At 41.5% G+C, this 24,404-nt stretch overlaps 1 protein-coding gene across 2 annotated transcripts in view; it reads left to right on the top strand.

Annotated features, from left to right (window-relative positions):
• PRDM2 (PR/SET domain 2) overlaps window positions 1-24,052 on the top strand; it is a 65,413-nt gene extending 41,361 nt beyond the window's left edge. For both annotated transcript variants that reach the window (XM_032131417.1, XM_032131418.1), the window contains 4 exons: window positions 727-837; window positions 1,694-6,059; window positions 19,227-19,361; window positions 20,724-24,052. In XM_032131417.1, coding sequence (XP_031987308.1) covers window positions 727-837; window positions 1,694-6,059; window positions 19,227-19,335 — 4,586 coding nt within the window. In that variant the 3' untranslated portion in view covers window positions 19,336-19,361; window positions 20,724-24,052. The remainder of the gene's footprint in view (window positions 1-726; window positions 838-1,693; window positions 6,060-19,226; window positions 19,362-20,723) is intronic.
• Window positions 24,053-24,404: the final 352 nt, after the last annotated feature.

The raw sequence follows: 24,404 nt of genomic DNA, 5'->3' as shown, positions 1-24,404 counted from the left end.
TTAATGGCAAAAATTAGCAGTACTTTGTAGTGCAGTGGAAAATGAAGTTTTCAGTGTATTTACATCTTGCAGTACTGGTCAGCTCTTCGCACATAATGCTCTTTTGTGTTCATCATCCTCTGCAACTGATACATGCTGCTTAATTTTGGTAACAGAAAGTGATAACGTGAAAGTTTTGTGTCAAGACACAATGAAATACCTTCATCATTTGCTGTTACCCAGTTCCATCTCATTTTGCCGTGTTGGTCAAGCGCATGCTGCTTTCAGTCTTCTCATGATGTTATTACTTCATTGCTTTTATCATAACTCTCCTCAATATTCAGAATGTTTATAAAACTAGAATAAACCTTTATGGGTTTCTACTTCATAAAGTCTTCCAATTAACATTAAGGATCAATAGTATATTAAGAGATTTCTTATTTTCCATATACTTCTGTGAGATACAGGAATTTAGTGGCCATATTAAGGCATTGGGTAACTGCATGATGTGGGCTGCTTAACCCTGGACAGGTAGTTTGTTCTTGCTTTGAAAGTGAGGAAAATATATCAGCGTCTGAGGTTTTTTTACCTGAATGCTGTCTGTTCTCCTAATCAGTCATTTGTATTCCTCAGGAAAGCAGGGTCTCTACAGGAGTGTGTTATATTCCAAAGCTGAGGGTTTAATTCTGCCACTCATATATGACAAAAGTTGTTGAGCAGGAATAATAAGTGCTCTTTTCTTCCCAGGAAAGAAGAAGACTCAGGAAGGTAAAAACAAGGGAAAGAAGGCAGCAGATACAAAACAGAAAAAGACTGATTTGGATTCTACTTCTGCAGATATGAGGGATTCTAAAGAGGGTGAGTTCTCAAGTGTCTTACTTTTTCCTTCTATCTATCTTTTTGAATCAAAGGATGCTTGTCATGTTTAGTGCATTAGCAGGTTATCTTGCTGTAGCAAAGTGAACATGTTTTATTGTTTATCCCAATTGTTTTACTAGTTAGAAACTTGGCTATTAGAAGCATGTCACTGAATGTATGACTCTGACCACAGGAAAAATGAATGTGCTGCAAAATTTAGACATAAACCCAGACTCCTTAGAACAGAAGCAAAGTCCTTATTCTAAAATAGTGTGTAGCTACATGGTCATTGTTTATTGCTAATTAACAGAGTCAGTACCAAGGGGGAAAAAATACAGTATTAATTCTTTTGACCCATAACTCTTCCATTCCTTCCTTCTGTTGTTCCTTCTGCTTGCACAACACATGTACTGCTGTTCAGGTGTCTTATGGCCCAGCTGAGGAATGGAGAAGGAGTTTTTGCTCCGTAATGTACCCACTTAAACAACAGTGGGGATTGGCAGCAAAGGTGTTTGCCTAGAATCATCACAGAACATTTTGGGTTGGAAGGGACCTTAAAGCTTATCTTGTTCCAACCCCCTGCCATGGGCAGGGACACCTTTCACTAGACAAGGTTGCTCAGAGCCCCATCCAACCTGACCTTATTTGCTTCAGCAATGGATATACCTAACAACAGATAGGTAGGACTTGCATGCAGAGGTGAAAACATCCATGCACACCAGTAAATGAGGAGTGGTAGTATTGTGTTGGGTCAGGAACATTGGATATGTTGTGCTAGGGGAGAAAGGTGTAGCATATCCTGGAGTGTTTGGCAAAAATATCTCATGCTTTTCTTTATTACACCCTTGTGTTTCAGGTCATAAAGAGGAAGATGAAACACCTTCTGTTTCTGCTGTGCTGTCTCTGGAACAAACAGCTGTGATTCAGGAAATGGTAAATCAAGATGCACTTCCAAAACTGATGATCCCCAGTCCGACCAGTGAACTACAAGTGGTAACTGAAGACAAACAAGGAGAGTCAATAAACTGTGCATCAGATGATTTAGATGATGACGAAGAGGAGGATCTAGAAGAGGAAGACGAAGAGGAGATAGAAGATACCAATATGCCTAAAGAAAATGCTGAAATGCCTTTGATATGTGAAGAAAAGTTGGACTCTATGGAAGAACAAAAGAGTACGTCAGAGGAATCTCCAGAAAGCTCTCCAAAGAAAAAACTTGTGGTGAAAATTCCAAAAGCACAGGGGGAATCCAATGGTGATGTTCAGGAAACATTCATGTTTCCCTGCCAGCATTGTGAGAGGAAGTTTACAACAAAGCAAGGACTTGAGCGCCACATGCACATCCATATATCCACTCTGAGCCACGCGTTCAAGTGTCGCTACTGTGGGAAAGCCTTTGGCACTCAAATCAACAGGCGGAGGCACGAGCGACGCCACGAGGCTGGGCCAAAAAGGAAACCATTCCTGACACTGACATCATCACAACACTTGGATAATGTTGCTGATAACCAAGTAATTGTGGATGATGGTCTTAAAGATGACCTGAATGTTTCCAGTCTTGCTCAAGACTCTGTTGTCTTGGATTCTGAGAAAGTCTCCCAGGAAATGTCAAACTCTGCGTTTGCTGAGGAAAATAAGGAGCCCAAAGAGTTGCATCCATGCAAATACTGCAAGAAGGTTTTTGGTACTCACACCAACATGCGGAGGCATCAGCGTAGGGTTCATGAGCGTCATCTTATTCCCAAAGGTGTCAGAAGAAAAGGGTTCTTTACCGAAGAGCCACCGCTCCCGACAGAGCCAGCCCCAGCAGTCCAGAGTGTGTACATTGCGAGCACAGAAATAGAAGAGGAAGGTGAAGGAGATGATGTCTATCTAATGGATATTTCCAGCAATATCTCTGAAAATTTAAATTACTACATTGATGGTAAAATTCAGTCCAACAGCAGCACTAGCAATTGCGACGTGATTCAGATGGAGTCCAACTCTGCAGACTTGTATGGATTGAATTGTATAATCAGTCCGGTCACAGTGGAAATTTCCTCAAATTTAAAGGTTACACAAACACATGTGAATGAACCTCCTAAGGAACCCTCTAGCAGTGGGAGCAGTGAATCCAAAAAGAGAAGAACTGCCAGCCCTCCTCTTGTACCAAAAATAAAAACGGAAATAGACCCAGAACCTATAACTCCTACTAGTTCTTTAAATCTTCCTCTTAGCATTTCAACAGAAAGCTTACCTTTTCATAAAGAAAAAGGGGTTTATTTGTCGTCAAAATTAAAGCAGCTTCTTCAGACACAGGACAATAAGAAGATGACTCCATCAAGTGAAATCCCTAAACTAGGACCTGTTACATCATCACCTATTTTGCCTCCAGCATCCAGCAGATTTAAAAGAAGGACCAGCTCTCCTCCCAGTTCTCCACAGCACAGTCCAGTGCTTCGAGACTTTGTCAAATCAGGTGAGGGAAAAACTGTGTGGAATGATACTATTCGGAGTTCCAAAATGCCAAAGTTAGAAAGCCACAGCAACTCACCAGCTTGGAGCTTGACTGGAAGGGAGGACAAAGAGACTTTGAGCCCTCTTTGCTTTGAAGAATATAAAATATCAAAAGACTGGACAGCAGCTCCGACTTTTGGCAATGTGTGCAACCAGCAGCCGCTGGATTTATCCAGTGGTGTGAAACAAAGGTCTGACGTCAAAAGCAAGACTCAGGTTCCCTGGGAATCCGTTTTAGATTTAAGTGTGCATAAGAAGCCTTGCAGTGATGCTGAAATTAGGGAATACAAAGAAAATTCCACGCAGCCAACGTGTAGTGGTGTTAAAAAGAAGAAACCCACCACTTGCATGTTGCAGAAGGTTCTGCTGAATGAGTACAACGGGACGGATGCAGCCCCAGACAGCACGCTGGGCGTGGACAGCGCTGCCAGCCCCAGCAAAGCCCTGGAGCCTCAGGCAGAGCCCGACACGGAGCCTGCTCTCTCGGCATCATCTTCCACTGACACTCAGCCCCTCAGCTCCTCTGCTTCCCCTGTGCCACAGGCATCTGCTGGACCTGCCGTGTGCCAGCTGCCTCCACTGTTAACGCCCACCAACCCCCCCTCCCCACCGCCCTGCCCACCTGTGTTAACAGTGGCCACGTCACCGCCCCCCCTGCTCCCAACGATGCCCTTACCGATTCCAGATGTGTCTGCCAGTGCCACTAACACTTCCTCTTGTCCCTCACCACTCTCCAACACTACTACCCAGTCCCCACTACCAGTTCTTTCACCTACGGTTTCTCCTTCTCCGTCCCCTGTCCCTTCTGTTGAACCTCTTATTTCTGCTGCTTCACCTGGCCCCCCTACACTGTCTTCCTCGTCTTCATCCTCCTCTTCCTCATCTTTCTCGTCCTCTTCCTCCTCATCATCTCCATCTCCACCTCCTCTTTCTGTAGTTTCTTCTGTTGTTTCCTCTGCTGATAACCTTGAAAGTTCTCTCCCAATAATAAAACAGGAAGAAGCTGAGAGTGAGCAGCAAAAAGCAAGAGAAGATCCTCCTACATCAAGTGAATCAGGAGTAGTGCAGGAAACATTCAACAAGAGCTTTGTGTGCAATGTCTGCGAATCACCTTTTCTTTCCATTAAAGACCTAACGAAGCATTTATCCATTCATGCTGAAGAATGGCCCTTCAAATGTGAATTCTGTGTACAGCTTTTTAGGGATAAAACAGACTTGTCAGAGCATCGCTTTCTGCTTCATGGAGTAGGGAATATCTTTGTTTGTTCAGTGTGTAAAAAGGAATTTGCTTTTTTGTGCAATTTGCAACAGCATCAGCGTGATCTCCATCCAGACAAAGAGTGCACGCATCATGAGTTTGAAAGTGGGACTTTGAGACCCCAGAATTTTACTGACCCCAGTAAGGCGAACGTGGAACACATGCAGAGCCTGCCAGAAGATTCTTCAGAACCTTCAAAAGAGGAGGAAGATGAAGATCTAAATGATTCTTCTGAAGAGCTTTATACTACTATAAAAATAATGGCTTCTGGAGTGAAATCTAAAGATCCAGATGTTCGTATGGGCCTCAATCAACACTACCCAAGCTTTAAACCACCTCCGTTCCAGTATCACCATCGAAATCCTATGGGTATTGGGGTTACTGCAACAAACTTCACAACCCACAATATCCCACAGACTTTTACTACTGCCATTCGATGCACAAAATGTGGAAAAAGTGTTGATAACATGCCTGAGTTACACAAACACATACTGGCCTGTGCATCTGCCAGTGATAAAAAGAGATACACACCTAAAAAAAATCCAGTACCCCTCAAACACACAGTGCAGCCTAAGAATGGCATGGTGGTTATCGCTGGGCCTGGGAAGAACGCCTTCAGACGAATGGGTCAGCCTAAAAGACTCAATTTCAATGTTGAGATTAGCAAAATGTCCTCCAATAAACTAAAAATAAGTGCATTGAAAAAGAAAAACCAGCTTGTCCAGAAAGCTATCCTGCAAAAAAAGAAGTCTGCCCAGCAGAAGGCAGAACTGAAAAATAACCCATCCGAGACAGACTCTCACATCTGCCCCTACTGTAACAGAGAGTTCACTTACATTGGGAGTTTGAACAAACACGCATCGTACAGCTGCCCCAAAAAACCCATCTCTCCCTCCTCTAAAAAGAATTCTTCCAAAAAAAGTGCAACTTCTTCACCTGCAAACAGTGACAAAGGCAGCAACCAGCGCAGGCGAACAGCAGATGCAGAAATCAAAATGCAGAGCACTCAGCCTCACCTGGGCAAGACGAGAGCACGAACCTCAGGACCTGCACAGCTCCAGCTCCCCTCTGCCTCCTTCAAGTCCAAACAAAATGTTAAATTTGTACCTTCCATGCGATCTAAAAAGCCAAATTCCTCTTCATCGTTGAGGAACTCTAGTCCTGTAAGAGTGTCTAAAATGTCCCATGTTGATGGGAAAAAAACTAAGGTGGTTTCTAAGAACAATTCCTCTGGAATCTCCAGCAAAGCGTCCCGGAAACTGCACGTCAGAATACAAAGGAATAATAAAGCTGTTTTGCCAAGTAAATCTGCTGTGGCAAGTAAGAAAAAGGCAGACAGGTTCAGTGTAAAATCTAGAGAGAGGATTGGAGGACCGATCACACGGAGCCTGCAGCAGGCAGCAAATGCAGAGGCAGCAGAAAACAAAAGAGATGAAAGCAGTACAAAGCAAGAACTAAAAGATTTCAGGTAAGCATTTCATTTGAAGTTGAAACAACCCAGGAACACGTTGCTTGCTGTTTTGCCAATTTTCTTGGTCTTTTTTTTCCTTTTTTTTTTCTTTTTTTGAGTTTTTCATGCTTAAATAAAAAAAAAAGTTGCATTTCCTAAAACGTGGATGAGCAGCTCACTGATGCTGAGGTATGATGTACATACTTGATGCATTTTGTCATGTCATGAAATAATACACGGTTTGTATAGAGAATGTCTTTAATTATAAACTGAATTGAAAACTCTGGAAAAAAAAAATGTCAATACCTGAGTGCAAATAAACTTAATGTCATTAAACTCAATGTTATTGGAGACACTGACCTTGTTTTTGGTATCTGACATCTAAGGTAGCCCAGAATCATTCTAGATTTATTTATGGCGGTTCACTTAAGTTAAAAAACATGACTGCATTCTTTACTCACTAAAATAACTTGCTTTGGTTTGTAATAAAAAGCATTCTCTGCATATATATATATATACCTAAAAGAAACAAACCATGACCAAATACTTCAAAAATGTATGTGCATACGGACTGAGATCATTAAATACTTAATATAAGGGAAATAGACATGTAAGAAAAGTTACATGAACATGTAAATTTGTTAGAAGTATCATGCTTTTATGTTTCACTATAAAATTTTATAATTAAAGTTCTATTTCTTTTTGAAAAGAAGCATTTTAATCACAAGAAAGGGTAATACTTCAATAAATAAATAAAATCTTAATCTACGTGCCTGAGTCCCGACTTACGTCTTCATGTAGTCTCTCCAATCAATAGTCTATTTTGCACAGTGTTTATAAGCTCTGTTACCTTGCTCCTGCCCTGTTTTTATTGGAAACAGGTGTCTGATTTGCTGAGAAACTTTTACAAAACTCACTGATAATTAAGAGTTCTTTTGGGATTGGTAATTGCAGTGCCTGGCTGTGATTAACACCAGATTTAGGGCCAAGGGTAGGTTTTTTTAATCAAAGTCTTCGCTAGAGGAGGAGGGGGAGGAACTGGCAGCCTCCATCAGAACAAGTAGAGCGGGATCTGTTCAGTGTCAAAATCCAAACTGTTCACAGTTTGTGCGTCTTACAGTAAAGATCTCCAAGGTGGAAATAGTGAGGAAATACTTTGTAAAGTAAAGGTTCAATATAGCAGAATTATTCCCAAGTGCTAGAGGGGAATTTGACTTAAAATAGTTCATACCCAAATTAGGATGTGTTGAAGGAGAAAAATGTTATTGGAATTTGGAGACTAATGGTGTAAAAATGCCTTTTAGGAACAAGAAATGTCTACCAGGCCTCTTCCCTTAGGACATAAACATCTTCATGTTAATTCTCATCAGCTGCTCTCTTAGTTATGTGTGAAACTGTATTTAAATGGTGCCAGAGCAGATCAGTAGAATAAGAAGCCAAAACACCACATCTTTCCATTTAAATGAATCATTTGACCTTACGCAAATTAAGCAAGTACTTGGAAATGGGTGCATATGGGAATTGTTCAGTAGTATTTGGGGAAAGAACAATTGACCTGGGGTAAGGTTTCCTTGGCTGGCTCAAATACTGTTGGTTTACTTTGGCTGCTTGGAGTCTTTATCCGTTTAACGAATGGTTACACTAGGAAATTATTTTTGTTTCTGAAGTAACTTTCATAAATCTAGATTGTCTAGTCAACTTCTTTTTATATCAGTTGTATAGTGTGAAGAATTTTTTTGCTTTCATACACTAATATCAGCACAGTTTAACTTTGATTCTACTCTATGTAGGCACTGTTGGGTTTTGATTTTTTTTCCAGGAAATCTTAATATTTTTTCAAGACTTGCTTTATGTATATTTGTCTACCAACTTGTTTTTCACCTTTCAGTTTTTTTGTGTAAACATAGTCATTCACAGATTGTTTTGTCATTTATCTTCAGTTTTTGTCTGTTTTGGTTTTTTTTTAAAATTTCTATTTTCTAGGAATCTCCTGTAAAAACAAAGCAAAAAAAAAAATCCCTTAATGCCATGGTAGAGCTGTTGCATGCTCATCTTAGGATAAGCACTACGCCAAGGGATGTGAAATCCAAGCTTGCAAAACCCACAGAAGCTGAGTCACAACCATAAAATTGCCTGCAGGCTTCTTGCTCATGCTCAGTGTCAGGCCTAAATTTTCTTACTTTGTGCTTGACACATGCAGGATGATTCAGACTAAAGCGAAGGGCACTGTTAAAAACAGATGAAACCCCACGGGAAATCATCAAAAGAAACAGTGAACCAAATCTTTTGCTCTTGATTTTGTCCGTACCTTCGTGGATGGTGTTGGGCAGTTCAGTTTCTGTGCTTGGCAAATCGGGTTCCTTCAGCCTGTCCAGAATTCAGTGTAGATTCAGGGCCAACAATTGCTGCACTCCCAAGTATTTTTGTCATGTATTAGGTCTCTTAAAGCGTTTTGTCTAAATGAGTCAATAGAGGCCAACCTAGCATGGCAGAATTCCCTTCCCACTCTCTCCTCACTTTCTGAGTCTTTTAGATGTTCAGTATACAATGGAAAAAAGCCTGATTTGGATATTTTATGGATTTTCCAAGTTCTTATTAAACATGCAAATAAAACTTTATATAGCAGTGATGAATTTCTCAACACCAGATATATAATGGTGTATCTTTTTATGGATAAGAAGGCTAGAGCAGGGCTGCAGACCTGCATATTTTGAAAATGAAATATATAATTATTCTAAAAGGTTGTACACCTCTAACTTAAGACAACAAATTGGTCTATTGTTCATAACAGCTTTTTATGGAAATACTGTTTGTCACGTGTTCATAGAGCTTTCAAGATTAATGACAGAATGGATGGAAAGTGACTAGTTTCTTTATACAGATACCCCTTTTATTTTTTGTTCTTAAAAAGTAATCTACCTCTTTAAAATTTGTAGTTTAATACTTGTTTGGTGAATTTGTGCCACTTTAACTTTCACTTTCACTATCATTCCCATTTTGTTACATTTCTGTTATGGGGACTTTATGTTGAAATATTGTATAAAGCATTTGTAGCAAGTTTTAAAAAATAAAATATTTAAAATTATTTAAATTGTTTTGGACACTTCAATTGTACTATATGTGATTTACATTTTACATTAATTTCATTTTGTTTTCATTTTGGGTTGTTAATCTTGGAGCATGTTCCTGTATTAAAGTTTGCTGTTAGTTATATTGTTACTTCTATTGGAGAGTGATATAAAGACTATTCTAATGAAAACATTAAAAATTGCAATTTGACATAAAAGTGGGGTTGTCCTTGCTTTTGAATGCTGTAGCCTTGCTGGAGGGCTGTAAATGCAGGTAAGCAACTGAAGAGGGATTTTCCTCCTCTACGTGCCGTCCATCCTGTGCTGTAAGTTCCAGTCGTAGTTACGAGTCCGTGATGTTGCAAGCACTTAATGACCAACTAGATGGAACTATCATGACACATTTTCTATAACCAATAAAGTAAACTTTATAAAAACTTGGGGGGAAACTTGCCTTTTGTGTGGAAAGCAGATGTACCGGGAAAAATGAAACTGTGTACATCTAGGAGGAGTTAAGTGTGCTTGCATCCTTCAGTTGTGTCCCTCTGGTTCAGTGACATGAATTTATACCAACTGGCCACTTCTGACTTAGCCTGAGGATTTTAGGTTTCAATTGTGGACACTGCTAATAAATTTAAACTATTTAAGTGAAAATTACATACACTATTTCAACTTTTTCTGATACTATAGTTTTCTGTTTTTCTGATATTATAGTGTTCTATTTTTATATGCTTTAAAGTTGTTAAATAGTTCAATAAAAAAAAAATACATGCAAAGATATTTTTGGCTCTTGAGAATTTTGGAATGTTGTATTCCACCACCAAGATGTGTGTTCTGCCTTTTGCAGTGGAGCTGGAAGCATCTGCATCCATATTAGTGTGGCAGTGGGGTGGAATAATGTAACATTGATAAGGCTAAACAGCATTACAGCAGTTCCTGCACATGCTCCTTACTAATCCAGTAGTAAGTTACTATTTTATGTAGTTGTCTATTAAAATTAATGCTTCTGTCTGAGTAAGATTCTTTGGTAAGAACTCCCAGTTTATTTTTTTTATGTGGGATGTCATTCCTTGAATGTGTTCTCTCCATAACAACATTTCCCGTGAATTTTAACTGATAGGGGAAGATCTGGTGCAATGATGCAGAGGTTCCAGCTTTGTTCATGGAGTGTTTTTGCACTCACTGCAGTTTGGGATTTACACCACAATGAAAGAGGTGAATCCTTAGTCTACCTGCAACAGCAGTTACACCAAGGAGGTGGGAGGAAGCCACAGTGAAGGTTTTCAGTCCTGATTAAGTTTTCCTATATTTACCCAAGGGGAAGCATTGTTTTACATACCCAGTGTTGTATTTGAATGTTTTATAAGAAAAGGGAAACATGGAAAAAAGGTGAAAACTCATAGTTTTGAGATTGTTGAGGATGGGACATAAACTTGAATTGTTGTTTCACATCTTTTACTGACAAATGAAATACGGGTTGGTGTTTGCTCTTGCTGCAGTCACCTTGTAAGGATTTATTAGCCATGTCTAGCAGTAAACTGATGGTCAGTGAACTGATAGTGAGTAAACCAGCCTCATTCCCTAATACCGTGGAAGAAATCCTCTTACCATTGTATTTGTGGTTTCTCTGCTGTGATGTTAAATCGTGTTGTGTCCCAAGGATGTGCCACACTGAGATGTTCACCTGTGTTCACCAGTTTTTCAGGGAAGTGCTGGGTGATGGAGATCTTAGCTCCAAATCAGAGAGGATCATCAAGGAGTTTCAGTCCTAAGTAGGTGACTCATCACAAATAGAAATGTGCAGCTTTCAGTTACTGTTGCTGTTGCATCTCATCTGCATAATTGAATTTCTCTGGCTTTTATAGCTGCCTCTGTGATCTGAAGCAACAATAAAGCTGTAATGTTGCCCACAAAGTGCTGACACATCTTGAAATTCATCCAGACAGGCAATGAAAACAATTAAACTTGTCCTGTTTAGAGACCAAGCGACATGCTGGGTGAGATCAAATGAGTGTCGGTTTAATAAAAACAGCGATGCTGGAGTTGTTGTGGAGACAGGAGATCTGACAGGTTCTGTTTACCTTTTTTTGTTTGCCATTTTCCAGTTTGCTGGAAGGCATTGGAACCAGCTTGTGGCAGCAACTGTCTGAGCTGTGCTCAGTCCTAGGTGTTACAGCCAATCCAGGAGATGCAGCCAGGCCCCTCCTGCTTTGCAAGCTCCTCAGCCCTGGTGGAAACTGCCCGAGGGGATTAAGGCTGGGGTGTTTCTGGTTCTCTGGTTTGTCAGCATTTTGTATTGCAAGACTTACTTAAAATTCTCATTTAGTTCCTGATGATTTTCTTTGGGGAGATGTCATAGAGTTTGATGTCTAAATGTTCAGTATCAAATGCAAATAGGAACAGCACTCGCTTCATTTACTGTGGTTTGTGACTTCATTTCCAAAATTACGGGCTCAGCTCCAGCTTTTTACTGGAGTTGGGTTTAGCCAAGGAGCTGAATTGCTAGAGACAGACAGGTAGCTTGTGAATGACCTTAAAAAGAGAACTTAGAAGACCTTACATACTAATTCTGGCTTTTATTTAGTGAATGCGATCTCCGTGAGTCACATGATGGTGTAGTTCTGCTCGTGATGAAAAGGAGCTAAACAATAGATTTTGAACAACAAGTACATGCTGGTTTGGAGCTGAGCTTTTGTGGTAAGTCGATGAGAGAGGGGTGAACTTCCACATCTATTTAATTAAACTGTTAAAAATAGCAGCTTTCTAATGGAAAAGAGGATGTACCTTCCAGTACTTTGCAAGAGCGGGATGGTGAGGAAAATATTTCAGAGCAAGATGCAAATAAAACACTTAAGGAAGGCATGATCTATTAAGTGTACAGTTAATGGTCCACTGTACACATCAAATGAGAGAGTGGGGATTTAATGTTTTTAAAGAGGGATGTTTTTTCCATGTGTATGAATGAGTTGCTGTTATTTCCTGAACTTTGGGGTTTTTTTTTTAAATTTTAATGTGTTAGGGTATTTTTTGAATGAAGTTAATACTAAGGTAACAGACTGTAGCAGGAGTTGGTGCCTCTTTGTGCCCATCATTTACAGTCAGGCAAGGGTCAGATGTTTAAAATGCAAGTAGATTGTTAGAGTGGGGATGGGTGTAAAGTATCCAGTGTCTAACACAAGATTACTCTTAGGACCAGCAGTCCTGTGCTGCCTCTACACCAGTCTCCAGCCACTACCTACTTCTGACCCTCTTCCTTAGTTAAGAGGAAGCCATTGAGTCACCTCTTGAGTGCTGCTTCCCACACAGACTTCATCGCTTGCCATTCTCCTTTTGCTGATCCTGCACCTTTACTTCACTTATTAAGTCTTTAAAAATGCTTTTGGTAGATCATTAGAGCATTCATTGAGAAAAGAGCACTGAAATACTGCTTTCTGGTTTTTTCAGATACAAGGCAGTATAACTGAAACTCAAAGAGAAGCTTGAGCAGGCATCAAGTTGGAGGGAAGCTTTTTTTAAGAGATAGATAGCTGCTTCATTTTCCTAATTTATTCAGAGCTCGAGTGGCTAGTGAAACATAATGTTGTAATCAGCAACATGCACTTTGTTTGTGTATATATCTCTCTGTTTAATTTTTTAAGGCTTTATGTTTCATGAGCCAAACAGGGTCTCTGAGTCATGTTTTGGATGACAGTATTCCCAGAAACTGCCAGAGGGTTGTGAGAAATGGCTTTGGTTATTCAGCAGGTGATGTTCCATTTCTCTGAAGTACAGGCTCAGCGTTCAGTCATTTGGGGTGCTCTGGCACACAGAAGGTGAACAGCAAAACTGAGCCTTGCACCACTCAATGCCCTGTGTCAGTCAAAAAGTAAGAGTAATAATCTCATATCTGGGCCTGTTTCAGCAAAGCCTGCCTTGATTCCAGCTGAGGGAGCTGGGGGGGGACTCAGCCTGGAGAAAAGGAGGCTCAGGGAGGTCAGTGTCACTCTACAACCCCCTGACAGGAGGGTGCAACCAGGTGGGGGGTGGGCTCTGCTCCCAGGGAACAAGGGACAGGACAAGAGGAAGTGGCCTCAAACTGTGCCAGAGGCTGCCCAGGAAGGTGGTGGAGTCCCCATCCTGGAGGTGTCCAGGGAACACCTGGATGTGGCACTCGGTGACAAGGTGTGGATGGGGTCACAGGTTGGACTCTCTGGCCTTGGTCTTTTCCAACCTCAGTGAGTCTGTGATTCCTTCTGCAGTTCAGGCAGTGCTGCTCAGCAAAGTTAAATGCCTGTGGTAAAGTAGATGCAAGGGCTTTTTCAGGGAGGTGATTTTGTTGGGAATGCAGAGGATGCACTTCCTGCTCAGGGCGTCTGAAGGCTCATTCCCACATACAGACTGTGTGTGCATAGCCCTCAGTCGTGTTCCAGCAGTGACTCAATGGGGGAATTTATGTAGTGTTTCCTTTAGGTATTGAGAGCTCTGCTAAACATTGCCATGTGGAAGGAGGTGGGAAGATGAGAAATACTGAATTCTTACATCACTGAGCTGCTTTGAAGAGTTTCAAACTCAAGCTCCACTATCACTGTAATGCTATGAAGATTTTTTGCCTTTTATACCCGTTACACCTTTTTTAGAACTTCTGTATTCTTAGTGCTTTTTGCCTACATTCTTGGACTTGTTTGTCAAGCTGAGAGACTCAACATTCTAGAAGCTTCATAGTTAGGGATCAGTGTGCCCCAGACCCCAAGGTCCTCTCCAGAACACGTTCTGTAAACCAAGATAGAACCATCCAGGGGAAGGTTCCTCGGGGAGGGGGGCTCACTTGAGCCTCTCATTGGGGAATCTTTGATAGATGTGCTAATTAGTAACACCTATAATGTTGTACCAGATCTTTTGGGGGTGTGAATTGCGGGGTGCATCTCGGTGCATTCGACCTGGACGTGTGCACCTAAGGATCCTTAAAATAAATACCAAGGTAAAATCCCTTTTCCCCTTTTAACCGTGTATGACTCTTGATTTTAAGACCAGGAAAAGGCATCAACTGGAACTTGAAGTTGTATTCTTCATTCATTATGGCAAATTCATTATGTCACTCATCTACCTTTTCAAATCACAAGCACATTTTGTTCTGTGGGTTCTTTTTTATGTAATGAGTTGTGCAGGACTGAGGGCTCATCCTTGTTCTGCTGCCCTCCAGCAATCCTTTTGAACTCCTTTGGTGTCACCATTTCTGTATAAAGCTAAATAAAATCGACTACAGTGTTCCCTATGTGTGATGAAAGTTTTCTCATTCTGTTAGGAATGTGATTCAGTAGGTACAAACTTTTTATCAAATCGCATTACCTGACAGTATAGAAGATGGGTTTGAGTACTGCTATTTGTAATCCAGAGTTGTTCACCTTTTGGCTTGCAAAATACTCTGTGCTGCTTTAAAAGGGCAGGAAGAGAAATTGCTGACATGATACTGTTCATCTAAATTTACAGGTCTAGACCAAGATTTCTTAAGTGACTAATCATCTCTGAGCTCAACTTGAAGTACCTTCAAGGCAACTGATTTTCTGAAGGAGTTCAGTAGCCATCTCAGTGCAGAGTTCCTTTCAAGTGGCTACTTTAGGTCACTGGTTACTTTTGAAAATGTAGTTCTATTTAAGTAAAGTGTTTTTGATACATCAATTTTAGAGTCCCCCAGGTGAGCTGTAGGCATGGTGTGAGATTTTTTCCAGCAGTTCTTGCTGTTGGTTTGGTGTTCATCATGAGAGTTCCTCATGATCCACTGCGAGTGAAACTGAGCCAGCAATGAGGAAACTTAAACTGTAGAGCACGTGTGAAACAAAGCAATTTTTGAGTTACTGTGGGGCAGCAGTGCTGCTTTAAAGGATTAAGTTCTTTGAAGCGCTGTGGCTGGAGAGTGCTGTTAGGTGTCTTCTTGGAAGTTGAGAATGCAAAGGATCTCAATAACAGGTTTTTCCAGTTTAGATTCATGAAAGGCCTGACCATACTATTCATGTTCTAGCCTTTAGCGCCATGTGAAGGAAAAATAAAATCCTGACATGCTCCAGCTCTTTCTCTGCTTTCATGAATAAACACACGTAAGTCTCCAAATATCCACAGTACAACACATTAAGATCCTTTTCCTTTCTGCTGCTTCCCCATTTTCTATACAGTGAGTCAGGACTTTTCCATAGAAAAGAGAGACATCCTTTTCAACAAAATTCTGTTCATAAACCTTTTTGTCTTGATAAATACTTTGTTTCACTAAAACAGACAAATGAAGGTCTTTTCCTTAGTGATTGATAGTTTTGATGTTTTTCCAAGTCCTTGTTTGTGTATTTACTTTCCCATTAAGCAGTATACTCCTGTCAGAGAGTGCATTTCAGTCAGGGTAGCAGTACTGTAGTTTAATCTCACTGAGAGCAGAAAGCCCAGAAATGGCATTTATCCACTCCCTAAACCCTCGTGCTTCCCTTCTGGCCTGTGAAATTGCTCAACCTAATTCTGCAAAACCAAGAATTTGGGCTTAAATATGCACATTTCTATTTTTTTTTCCTAGGAGTCAATGATTTGTGTCAGCTTAGCTATTCTTTTACTTAAGAGTAGGAAATACTTGATAGAATAAGTTCCTGGCATGCTTATTGTTAAACGTGATGTGGAATGTGTGTGTGTGTCTGAAATTTTGGAGCATATCCTTGGGGGTATTTTAGATTAGCAGCGTAGAAGTATAATCCTTGCAGGATAAAAAAAACACTTTAATTGAGGTAAAAATGTGAACTTAAATCACCTGAATTTTTACCACATATTGCCATGACTTTGTTCACTGAATTTCCCTGGTGGGACTGGCAGCCACCTTGGATCACTCCAGCCTTCATTCCCAAAAATACCATGGCTTCTTTTTCTGGGACATTTCTAGAGAATTAAACTAGCAACCCAGGAGAATGTTAATTGCACAAGTGTGGTAGGAGACAAGCTAATTTGAATAAAAAATACCAAATGTATTTTGGGAATGTCTGAGGGAAGGGGGTGTGCCAGGATTTGGCATTTTTCCTGGCCTTTGAGTTCGTGTGTGCTGCTCAAGGCAAGGCTCAGGGGCCTGGGAAGGTATATGGAAGTAGGAACTTGGTTTGGACAAATACTTCAGTATTCAGGAGACAATTGAACCTGTGACAGTAATGCAGGTGGGGGGAACCTTTACCTTTGTTCAGTCCTCTGCTTTAAGGCTGCAGATTTTCTTGGCAAATCACTTTCCGCCTGACTCCGTTCTGGATCTGAAAAACTAGGATTATGGTACTGATTCACACTACAAAACACTTTCAGATCTGAGGATGGAAAATTTTAAGAGCTGGGATTTAGTATATTTTTGTTGTAGCACATCTCACCAAATTGGGTGATTTATCTCTTTTAGTTTGGGTATGCTCTCAGTTGTGAGAGAGAACTTTAGGCCCTGTCTCTGTGTAAAAAATAGCCTCATTTAACTTCTGGGTTAGCTTTAATTTATGCAATAGCTGGTGCATCTACCAAACTTTTGTTTACTTTGGTTTAAAAGTCCTTAGTTGACAGAGAAAACTTTGTGCAGACAAGTCCTTCCTGCTACCTAGCATTTGGGTTCTGGGCCTTTTTTCCTTTCAAGCAGAGTATGTTTTCTGATGTTATTCCTTTTTTTTTTGATTAATTTTTTTTCTGGCTAGGACTGTTCCCTAGCAATGGTTCTGGCAGAGGTGGGGTAGCCTGGGCTGTGCTATTGGTCTGGGCTGTGCACAGGGGTTGGGATTGCACAGTGAGGGGCTGGGAACAACCCTTGCCCCTTCCCACTGGAATCATCCCTCAGCAACATCACACAGGGTGGCTCAGAACTCCTTTTCTTTGCGTGTCTCCAGTTACCCAGGGCTGAGATGGTGAAAGCAGGTGCAAAGTGACAATGCTAAAAATAGCAATTTCAATCACTGCTCCTAATGCAGTGGGGGAATTTCAGCTCCCCTCCCCCTCAGAGACCAGCTCCCCTTGCACACCCAGGAGTTTGTCAAAATCACCCCGACATCCCAGCTCTTCTTTAAACAGGCTCTAAAATGAGAGTTAGCGATCCACTTGAGGGTAATGTCGGGACAGAGGAGGGCCCTGACTCCTGACAGCTTTGGCGGAGTGGACACAGCTGCAGTTCTGAAGCACAGTCCATTGGGAGCACTATGGGAAGACAGCAGTAAGAACTCCATAAGGAACTCAATTTCACTTTCTATTTAGAAAAACAATCCTTTTTTATCTAATTCCTCTAATCCTCAGCTTCCAAATAACAAGCCATGATCTATTAACTTTAAAGCTTGAGGAAGTTAGGGGTGAAAGATCGTGGAATTCTGGAGTAATTTGGGTTGGAACGGACCTTAAAACCCATCTCATTCCACTCCCTGCCCTGGGCAGGGACACCTTCCACTGTCCCAGGGTGCTCCAAGCCCTGTCCAACCTGGCCTTGGAAACTTCCAGGGATGGGGCAGGCGCAGCTTCTCTGGGCACCCTGTGCCAGGGCCTCCCCACCCTCACAGGGAAGAATTCCTTCCTGATGTCTGATCAGGGTGTGCATTTGAAAATCTAGGTCAGATTTTCCCTGATATTTTGTGTCTTTGGATTTGAGGCTTTTAACGTTTTTTTTCTTTAGGTTTCCCATAGGATGTAGACCTTGCCTCACTGCAGGCAAGAGCACACAGATGCCATTGATTAGAGAAGAACTTTAAGAAGTCATAATTAATATTTTGACAGAAAGCATTACTTACATGGACACATTCTAAACAGAATGAAACTAAAATTTCCCTCTTCTAGTTATAGTAAAAGTCTGAAGCCAAACAAACTAAGCTTATTTTGGATATTCTACTGTTTCCCTTGGTTACAGTCCTTATATGGAACAACAAAAATCTGGCTTTTGTTGACCTCCCCATTGCCACTTTCTGGTTCTTCCACACTGGCTGAAGGTTTCAGAATTGCATTCACAAAGGCTGGAGTGGATGATTTACATAGAACAATAAAAAAACTTTTGGCAGGCGATTTTAACCACCAATTTTAATTTGAAAATAATTGAATTGCTTACTTTTCAAAATTTCTGTGGTTTTGGTTTTCTGTTGTAATGGAAAAGTTTTGCACTTCTTTATGTCTAACTTGGAGTTACATTGTGTGTAAGGACAAACTGAAATCTCCTTTAAAGGGTGTGTATTGAACTCTAAAAATAACCCAGAGAGAAGCCTGGCTTTTAACTTTTCTTAGACGTGTTGCTGTGTAAGAAAATGATATTTCAAAAGATGTTCCCTTGGAAGAACATAAGTGGTTGGGTTTGGTCAGAATTTGGAAGAATTTGCCTTGAGAAGGAAGGTATGTAATTACCTGTGGGGGTGCACAGGTGTGAGGGAAAGCAGACAAGTTTGTGCATGATAGCAGAAGGTGCTGAATTTAAAAACAAATAGGGGATTTTTTGGAATATTTTAGTGTAAGGAAGTTTAGCTTGGGTATACATTTGAACTGAGATTGTATGTCTAGAATAAGGCAGAAGGAGTTGGACTTCCCTTGCTTCAAGCCAGGTTTTCAGGCTTTCTTCTTGAAATCACAATCAACTGAGGCATAAAATTAAAATTTTTAAGTAAACATCTTTGATTTTCACTTTCACTTTGGGACTCTTAGTTTAAAATTTGAAGTGCAATAAAGCACTGTTGTGACCTCTACCTGTCCTTGTTGAGTCTGTCAGGGCAATAAGTGATGGAAGTGTTCTGCTGACTTTGACCTGGGGAAAAATGATGTGGTATATGTTCTGGTAAAGTAAAATTCCTTTTCTATAAATATTTTAAAGCCTGATACGGACTGTCCTGAGAGAATAGACCATGACTCTTCTAGTTTCTGATGTAACTGTGGGTTTGTCTGTCCGGGTCGGAGGGTCTGGGACCTGGGGTGGGAGCCTGGATGCTGCTTCCAGTTGACATTATCTATTTCCTGCTTAAATAAACTCACAGGGTAAGTTCGGAACAAGGCAAAAAAATCCTCTTGCCTTCAGAAGTGGCTCTTGGTAATTGCAGTGTGGGTGGAATGTCGTTTTCTTTTCTCATAGCTTACTAAAGCACGTCTCTGGTTTTGTGTCTGGTCGCTGATGCTCTTCTGCCTCTTTGCACAGTTACAGGCTCCGCATGGCCTCTAGATGTCCCTCCTCCTCCTCGCATAACCCCAGCACCAGGCAGTGCAAGAAATCCAGCTCCACCACATCCCACTTCTTCAAGGAATAGACCCTGGGCATGTCTGACCAAACCAGGTACAGCCACAGAGCCCCGGGAGGATGCGCAGGGCTCCCTTCTCCTGTGCTCCCAAACCCTTCCGTGTTTCTGTGGGCAAGGAGTGCAAGGCACTTTGGAGATATGAGCCAAGCCTCAGAAAACCCACAGTGTCACTGCTCTTGTAACTGGTGCAGTTGTGGTTTTGGGGAAGGCTGAGATGCTGAGATCTGGATGAGCCATAGAAAAGCTGCATTCCCTTCCACGCTGGAAGTGATGCTTCCTGTCCAAGACTCTGAGACCACCGAGATGCTCGTGCCATTGCTGGCTGCTCTGTCTCATTCCTGGGGTGGAGAGTCTCTAGGATTTGTTCCCTTTGGAGCTTTTTCCTAGCAATAATCTCCTCTTGAAATATGTGATGTACTAATTCCAAAGGGATAAGGTATTCTCTAGTCATGGGTACTTAACATACTGTGGATCAAAAGGATTGTTAGGGTAGCCAGCCCTTTACCCCTCATAGAAGCTTTAAGGAGAGTTTTGCTCATGATCTTTTAAGACCTGAGGTGTTGCTCCTCTGGATCCTGGGGACCTTGAAGATAATTTTTGTAAGGATGGGTTTTATCTCTGTCTTGGAAGTAGTGATGTTCGTATCTGATTGTAATAGTGGGCCAAGTGCTTTGGGGTCTTTTAGGCTGAATGGGTGAACCCTGAACAAATATTAACTGCCCAAAAAAACATATACTTGGGAATGTTCATTTTGCTGGCTGCTTTGGTGGCACTCCACAAGCTCAAAGACCAGCATTACAATGCAAATTGCAGTGCTGTGATAACATGCAAAAACCTTAGTTGAGGTTGTGGTGAGATAAGCTGTGTAATGAAGCACTGTAGGCTTGGGCAAACTAATGACCCAGCCCCATGTGTTGGTGAGGCTGAGTTGATTTTCTTTTGGTTTAAACAAGACACTGTTTTCTGCTCCTTCATTTCCCCACCATTAACTTGCAGATTAGAATCTCCTTTATACTGATGTAACAGCTAAAGAACATGATACTTGAAATGTGTAAAACTAAAGGTGAGAATGAGTACCAGCAAAATCAAGACACTGCAGCCTGTAGTTTATTCTTTCTTAAAGTGATTCAAAAAACAACATTTGAGGGAATAGTTAGTAAACTGACTGAGGTTTGCTATCTCCTGAGTAATGGAGGTGATTGTTAATGAAATGTTAACATCCCTAGCCGTGGCACAGACCATTTAGTTGTGGGAAATGCAAGCAAAATTAAATCATGGATGTCTCTTCCCTGTACAGTGGTCACTGAATGACTTGTCCTGCTTCCAGCTCCATGGAACATGGAACTGTGACTCCTTAAACTATTTCTGATTAAATGCAACTCTCTGTGTACTTTCAGGTACCAGAAACTTCTGACTGGAAAAGGTGAGGTGAAGTGATCCTCAAGCATTATGCCCTCCTGCTTGGCTCAGATGTGGCGAGATGGGTTCCTCAGCAGACAACCGGGACAGTGGTTTCTTCTGCTGGAAGTGATGATGTGCTTCTGTCATCTCACCCTTCCTTCCAAGGGAGGGAACACAGAGCAGGCTCCTGCCTTCTCCAGTGAGTGGTGAACTGTGGATGCTGGGGACAGGGTGATCTTGGGGTCCACCAATGTGTGGAGCCCACGTGCCAGCACGGAGAACAGCATGGAGAAGTGTTCAGACATCCGCAGGCAAACTACCTGTGCTCAGAGGGTGGATGGGTCTGGATGAGTCTCCTCTTTCTGGGAGAACATAGAGGGTTTAACATACTATGCAATTAAACTCTGGTAAGACTGTTACATCCTTTTAGTTTCTGCTTTACAACCTAACGGGTAAAGAACTGGGCATCCCACAAAAAAACACTGAAGGGAGAGGTAGGTTTTCCTGAGGTTTCCACATGTGAAGTCTGTGGGTACCCCAGTCTCTTGACTTTGTACCATTAGCTTTAAGGGGCAGATGCTGTTGCTTCTGAAGTGCATCAGGAGCCGTGTTTTTTGGGAAGATCACCCGTTACATGATCTCTGTGAAAAGCCCAGTTCCATGAAGGGACAACCATCCATTTCTCAAAAGCTGCCATAACTTGTGTTGCCAGTCTGGTACTGTTTAGAGTCAGGCTTTATTTATTTAGGGACAGTATCAAACACGGGTGTTGCTGTGCAGTATCAGGCCAGACTTGTCCTTAGATACAGCATTTGTCCTTAAACAGAGCGCCTGTGTTTGTGTCTCTAGACACGTGTTTAGTTTCAGGCGTCCTGTCCAGAGGCCATCCATGAGGACAGCCAGTAAAGGCTAATTCCAGAAACAAACAGTTCAGCTAGTAAAATGCAGGGCAGAAAGGTCTCTTACCTCTTTCTTACCCTCAAATGGGGTCAATCACACCGAGGTGCATTGTCTGCCAGTTCTGGGCAGAACTTCTGCCCAGTTCACTCGTGAGGTGAACGGTTCCTTCTGCCAACACATGATTTGCTAATGTAGCATCTAGGTTTGGAATTTTTTAAGGAGGCCAAAGGGGTTGATTGTCCTATTTCCCTCTTGTTTCAGTCAATTTATTCCTGTCCTTGACTTTGCACTCCACACAGATAAGCACAGATCTGTGTATGCACACGTTAGTTAAGAAAGAACAAGTGCCCGGTTGATACTCCTTCCCACCACCCTGAAAAAGTCGAAAAAAGGATCAATTTTATATATATATCTTCATATGTAGATATATATATGAGACAGATAAAAATATATATGTATGGAATTGCTGAAAACAGTTAATTTTGTATAGTTTTGATGAAAATCAAATTGTTCAAAATGAATACAAAAGCTTTAAAGAAGAAACATTGTTCACTATAAAAATGTTTCAGGTGCATGTTGTTTGAGTTGGAAAGAAAAGGTTTTCAGGATCTTGTATTATCTCACTACAGATTTTTTGGATAAACCCCTCTTGGAGGCTTTCTAAGTGCAATTGTGGTTTGGGGAAAGGCTGAGATGCTGAGAACTGGATGAGCCATAAATGCTGCATCCCCTTCCATGTTGGAAGACTGTGAGACCACCAAGATGCTCATGCCATTGCTGGCTGCTCTGTCTCATTCCTGGGGTGGAGAGTCTCTAGGGTTTGTTCCCTTTGGAGTTTTTTGCCAGCAATAATCTCCTCTTGAAATAGATGTACTAATTGCAAAGGAAGGCTGGAATTTTTCACAGCAGCCTTGGAAGACTGGGATTCTCATTAGTCATTCAAACTAGTTGGAAGTGAGTATCCAGATCTGCTAGGCAGCTTGGTAAATTTTGGTCAAATAGCACAAAAAATTGAGTTTCCTGGCCTTATGTCTATGTCCAAGCAGCTGGTGTGCACACACAGCTTTCTGATCAGTTTGTCTCGCTTTGGTTTTGCACATTATCTTTTTATTTTCTCTCCACATTTTCTTCTTCCTCTCATCGTGTGATATTGGTATGGTAGACCCTATTCTTTCAGACAGGAATGCTCTTCCTGTGTGTCTGGAGAGTATCTAGATCACTTGGAAAATGAGTATACAGTGTTTATAAACCTAAGATACTCTGACGTAGAGCACCAGTATTATTGGTGATTGATTGATTATGATTGATTTTCCCAGTGCAGTTTTGTAGGACACCTTGTCAAAGATCACAGTTAGTGTATAAATTACCACTGGTCACTTGAGGATTGTTGCTGAGGAAGTTTTCTTGCCATATAGCCCAAATACTACTTCAAACAATCCATTCTCCTCAGACCCACTCAACTTCCAGTCAGTTAAACTAAGTACAGAGTTCTGGCATGGATGCTGCCCAGTTTAGTGCCTTTAAGGCATTCCAGTGAGGTTACCAGAGGTCACTTCTGTGTAATTTATTTTTGCTTCTTTTTTTAGAGTGGCATCAGCTACAATAACTGACAGACTCAAGGAGAGAAGTGTGTACACTGTTGTGATATAGGAACGTTTTTCCCAGAGGAATTCTGGTTTATCACACAAGCCTGTAAATATGTATTTACAATTTTAAAAGCACGTCTTTATGTCCCTGGTTGTAAATGCTCTGTTTTTAAAGTTTTATAATGTGTGACTCAACCAAGAGACCACAGTCCACAGCTTTATATTGTACTGGTCTGTTTGAAGAGTCCATTACAGTCTAAGCTGTAGCAGAAAAATATCCACACCGACAAGAAGTAACCCATGGTTGCACCAGACTTCATCGTTTTTCCTCAGATAACAAATGCAGTTTTCTGGGAAGGTGGGGGGCGGGGGGGGGGGGGTGCTTTTTCTTGCAGAAAAAAGCATCAGTTCAAAATGGTGTCATTTCTCTGGACCAGTGAGGAGATTCCATTCACAGTGAATTCAGGAAAAGTATGCCATTTTTTTCCCAAGGCAGAATTTCACAGTTTTGCAGCAAATTTTTAACCTCCCCCGTGCCTGCTGATGAAACGTGAAATTTTGCCCTTGAGTAATATCACAAGTTCTTGTGAAAATTCAAGGAAAGGGTGGGGAAAAAGCTCAGGTTTTGCATGTAGAATTTGCAAGGACAACACTGGCAGCTCTGCAGTGCTCTCATGGCAATGCTGATACTGAGAAGTTTATTAAAAATAAACTGTGTGGAGAAGTGGTGGGACCTGGTTGCTACTTGGGTTCTGAACACTGCTCTGGAAGACTGAAAGCTCTGTTGTCTGTCTGCCGTGTAAAGAAGAAGAACAACAATAAATCAATGTGGAAAACCACATTATGGAAATATTTATTGTTATTTCAGCCAAGGAGGTCTTAAAAACGGATATTGAATGTGTTCTAGCTCTGACACAACAGGAAGGTTTGGGGTTCTCCTGGCGGGTGGCAGGAGAGGAGGAAGGAGATGGAAGTGTCACCTTGGTCTGACAGGTTCTGTGCACAGACAGGGATTCTCCTGACAGCTCCACCCAAGGTCTGCACACCTGGAGAAGCAGCACATGAGCCTTTTGCAGTGTGGCATCTCCATTCAAATCCAAACCTTCTGCTGAGGTGTGTCAGTATCATGGAACTTCAAGGCTGCTGTCCTCAGCCAGGAGGGACGTGTTTGGGCAGGGCGTGCAGTGGGAG

This window comes from Corvus moneduloides, chromosome 22 (genome assembly GCF_009650955.1).
Source record: "Corvus moneduloides isolate bCorMon1 chromosome 22, bCorMon1.pri, whole genome shotgun sequence".
In the NCBI taxonomy this organism is placed as follows: Eukaryota; Metazoa; Chordata; class Aves; order Passeriformes; family Corvidae; genus Corvus; species Corvus moneduloides.
The sequence above is the reverse complement of the archived record's forward strand: the minus strand, read 5'-3'. Positions and strand labels throughout refer to the sequence as shown.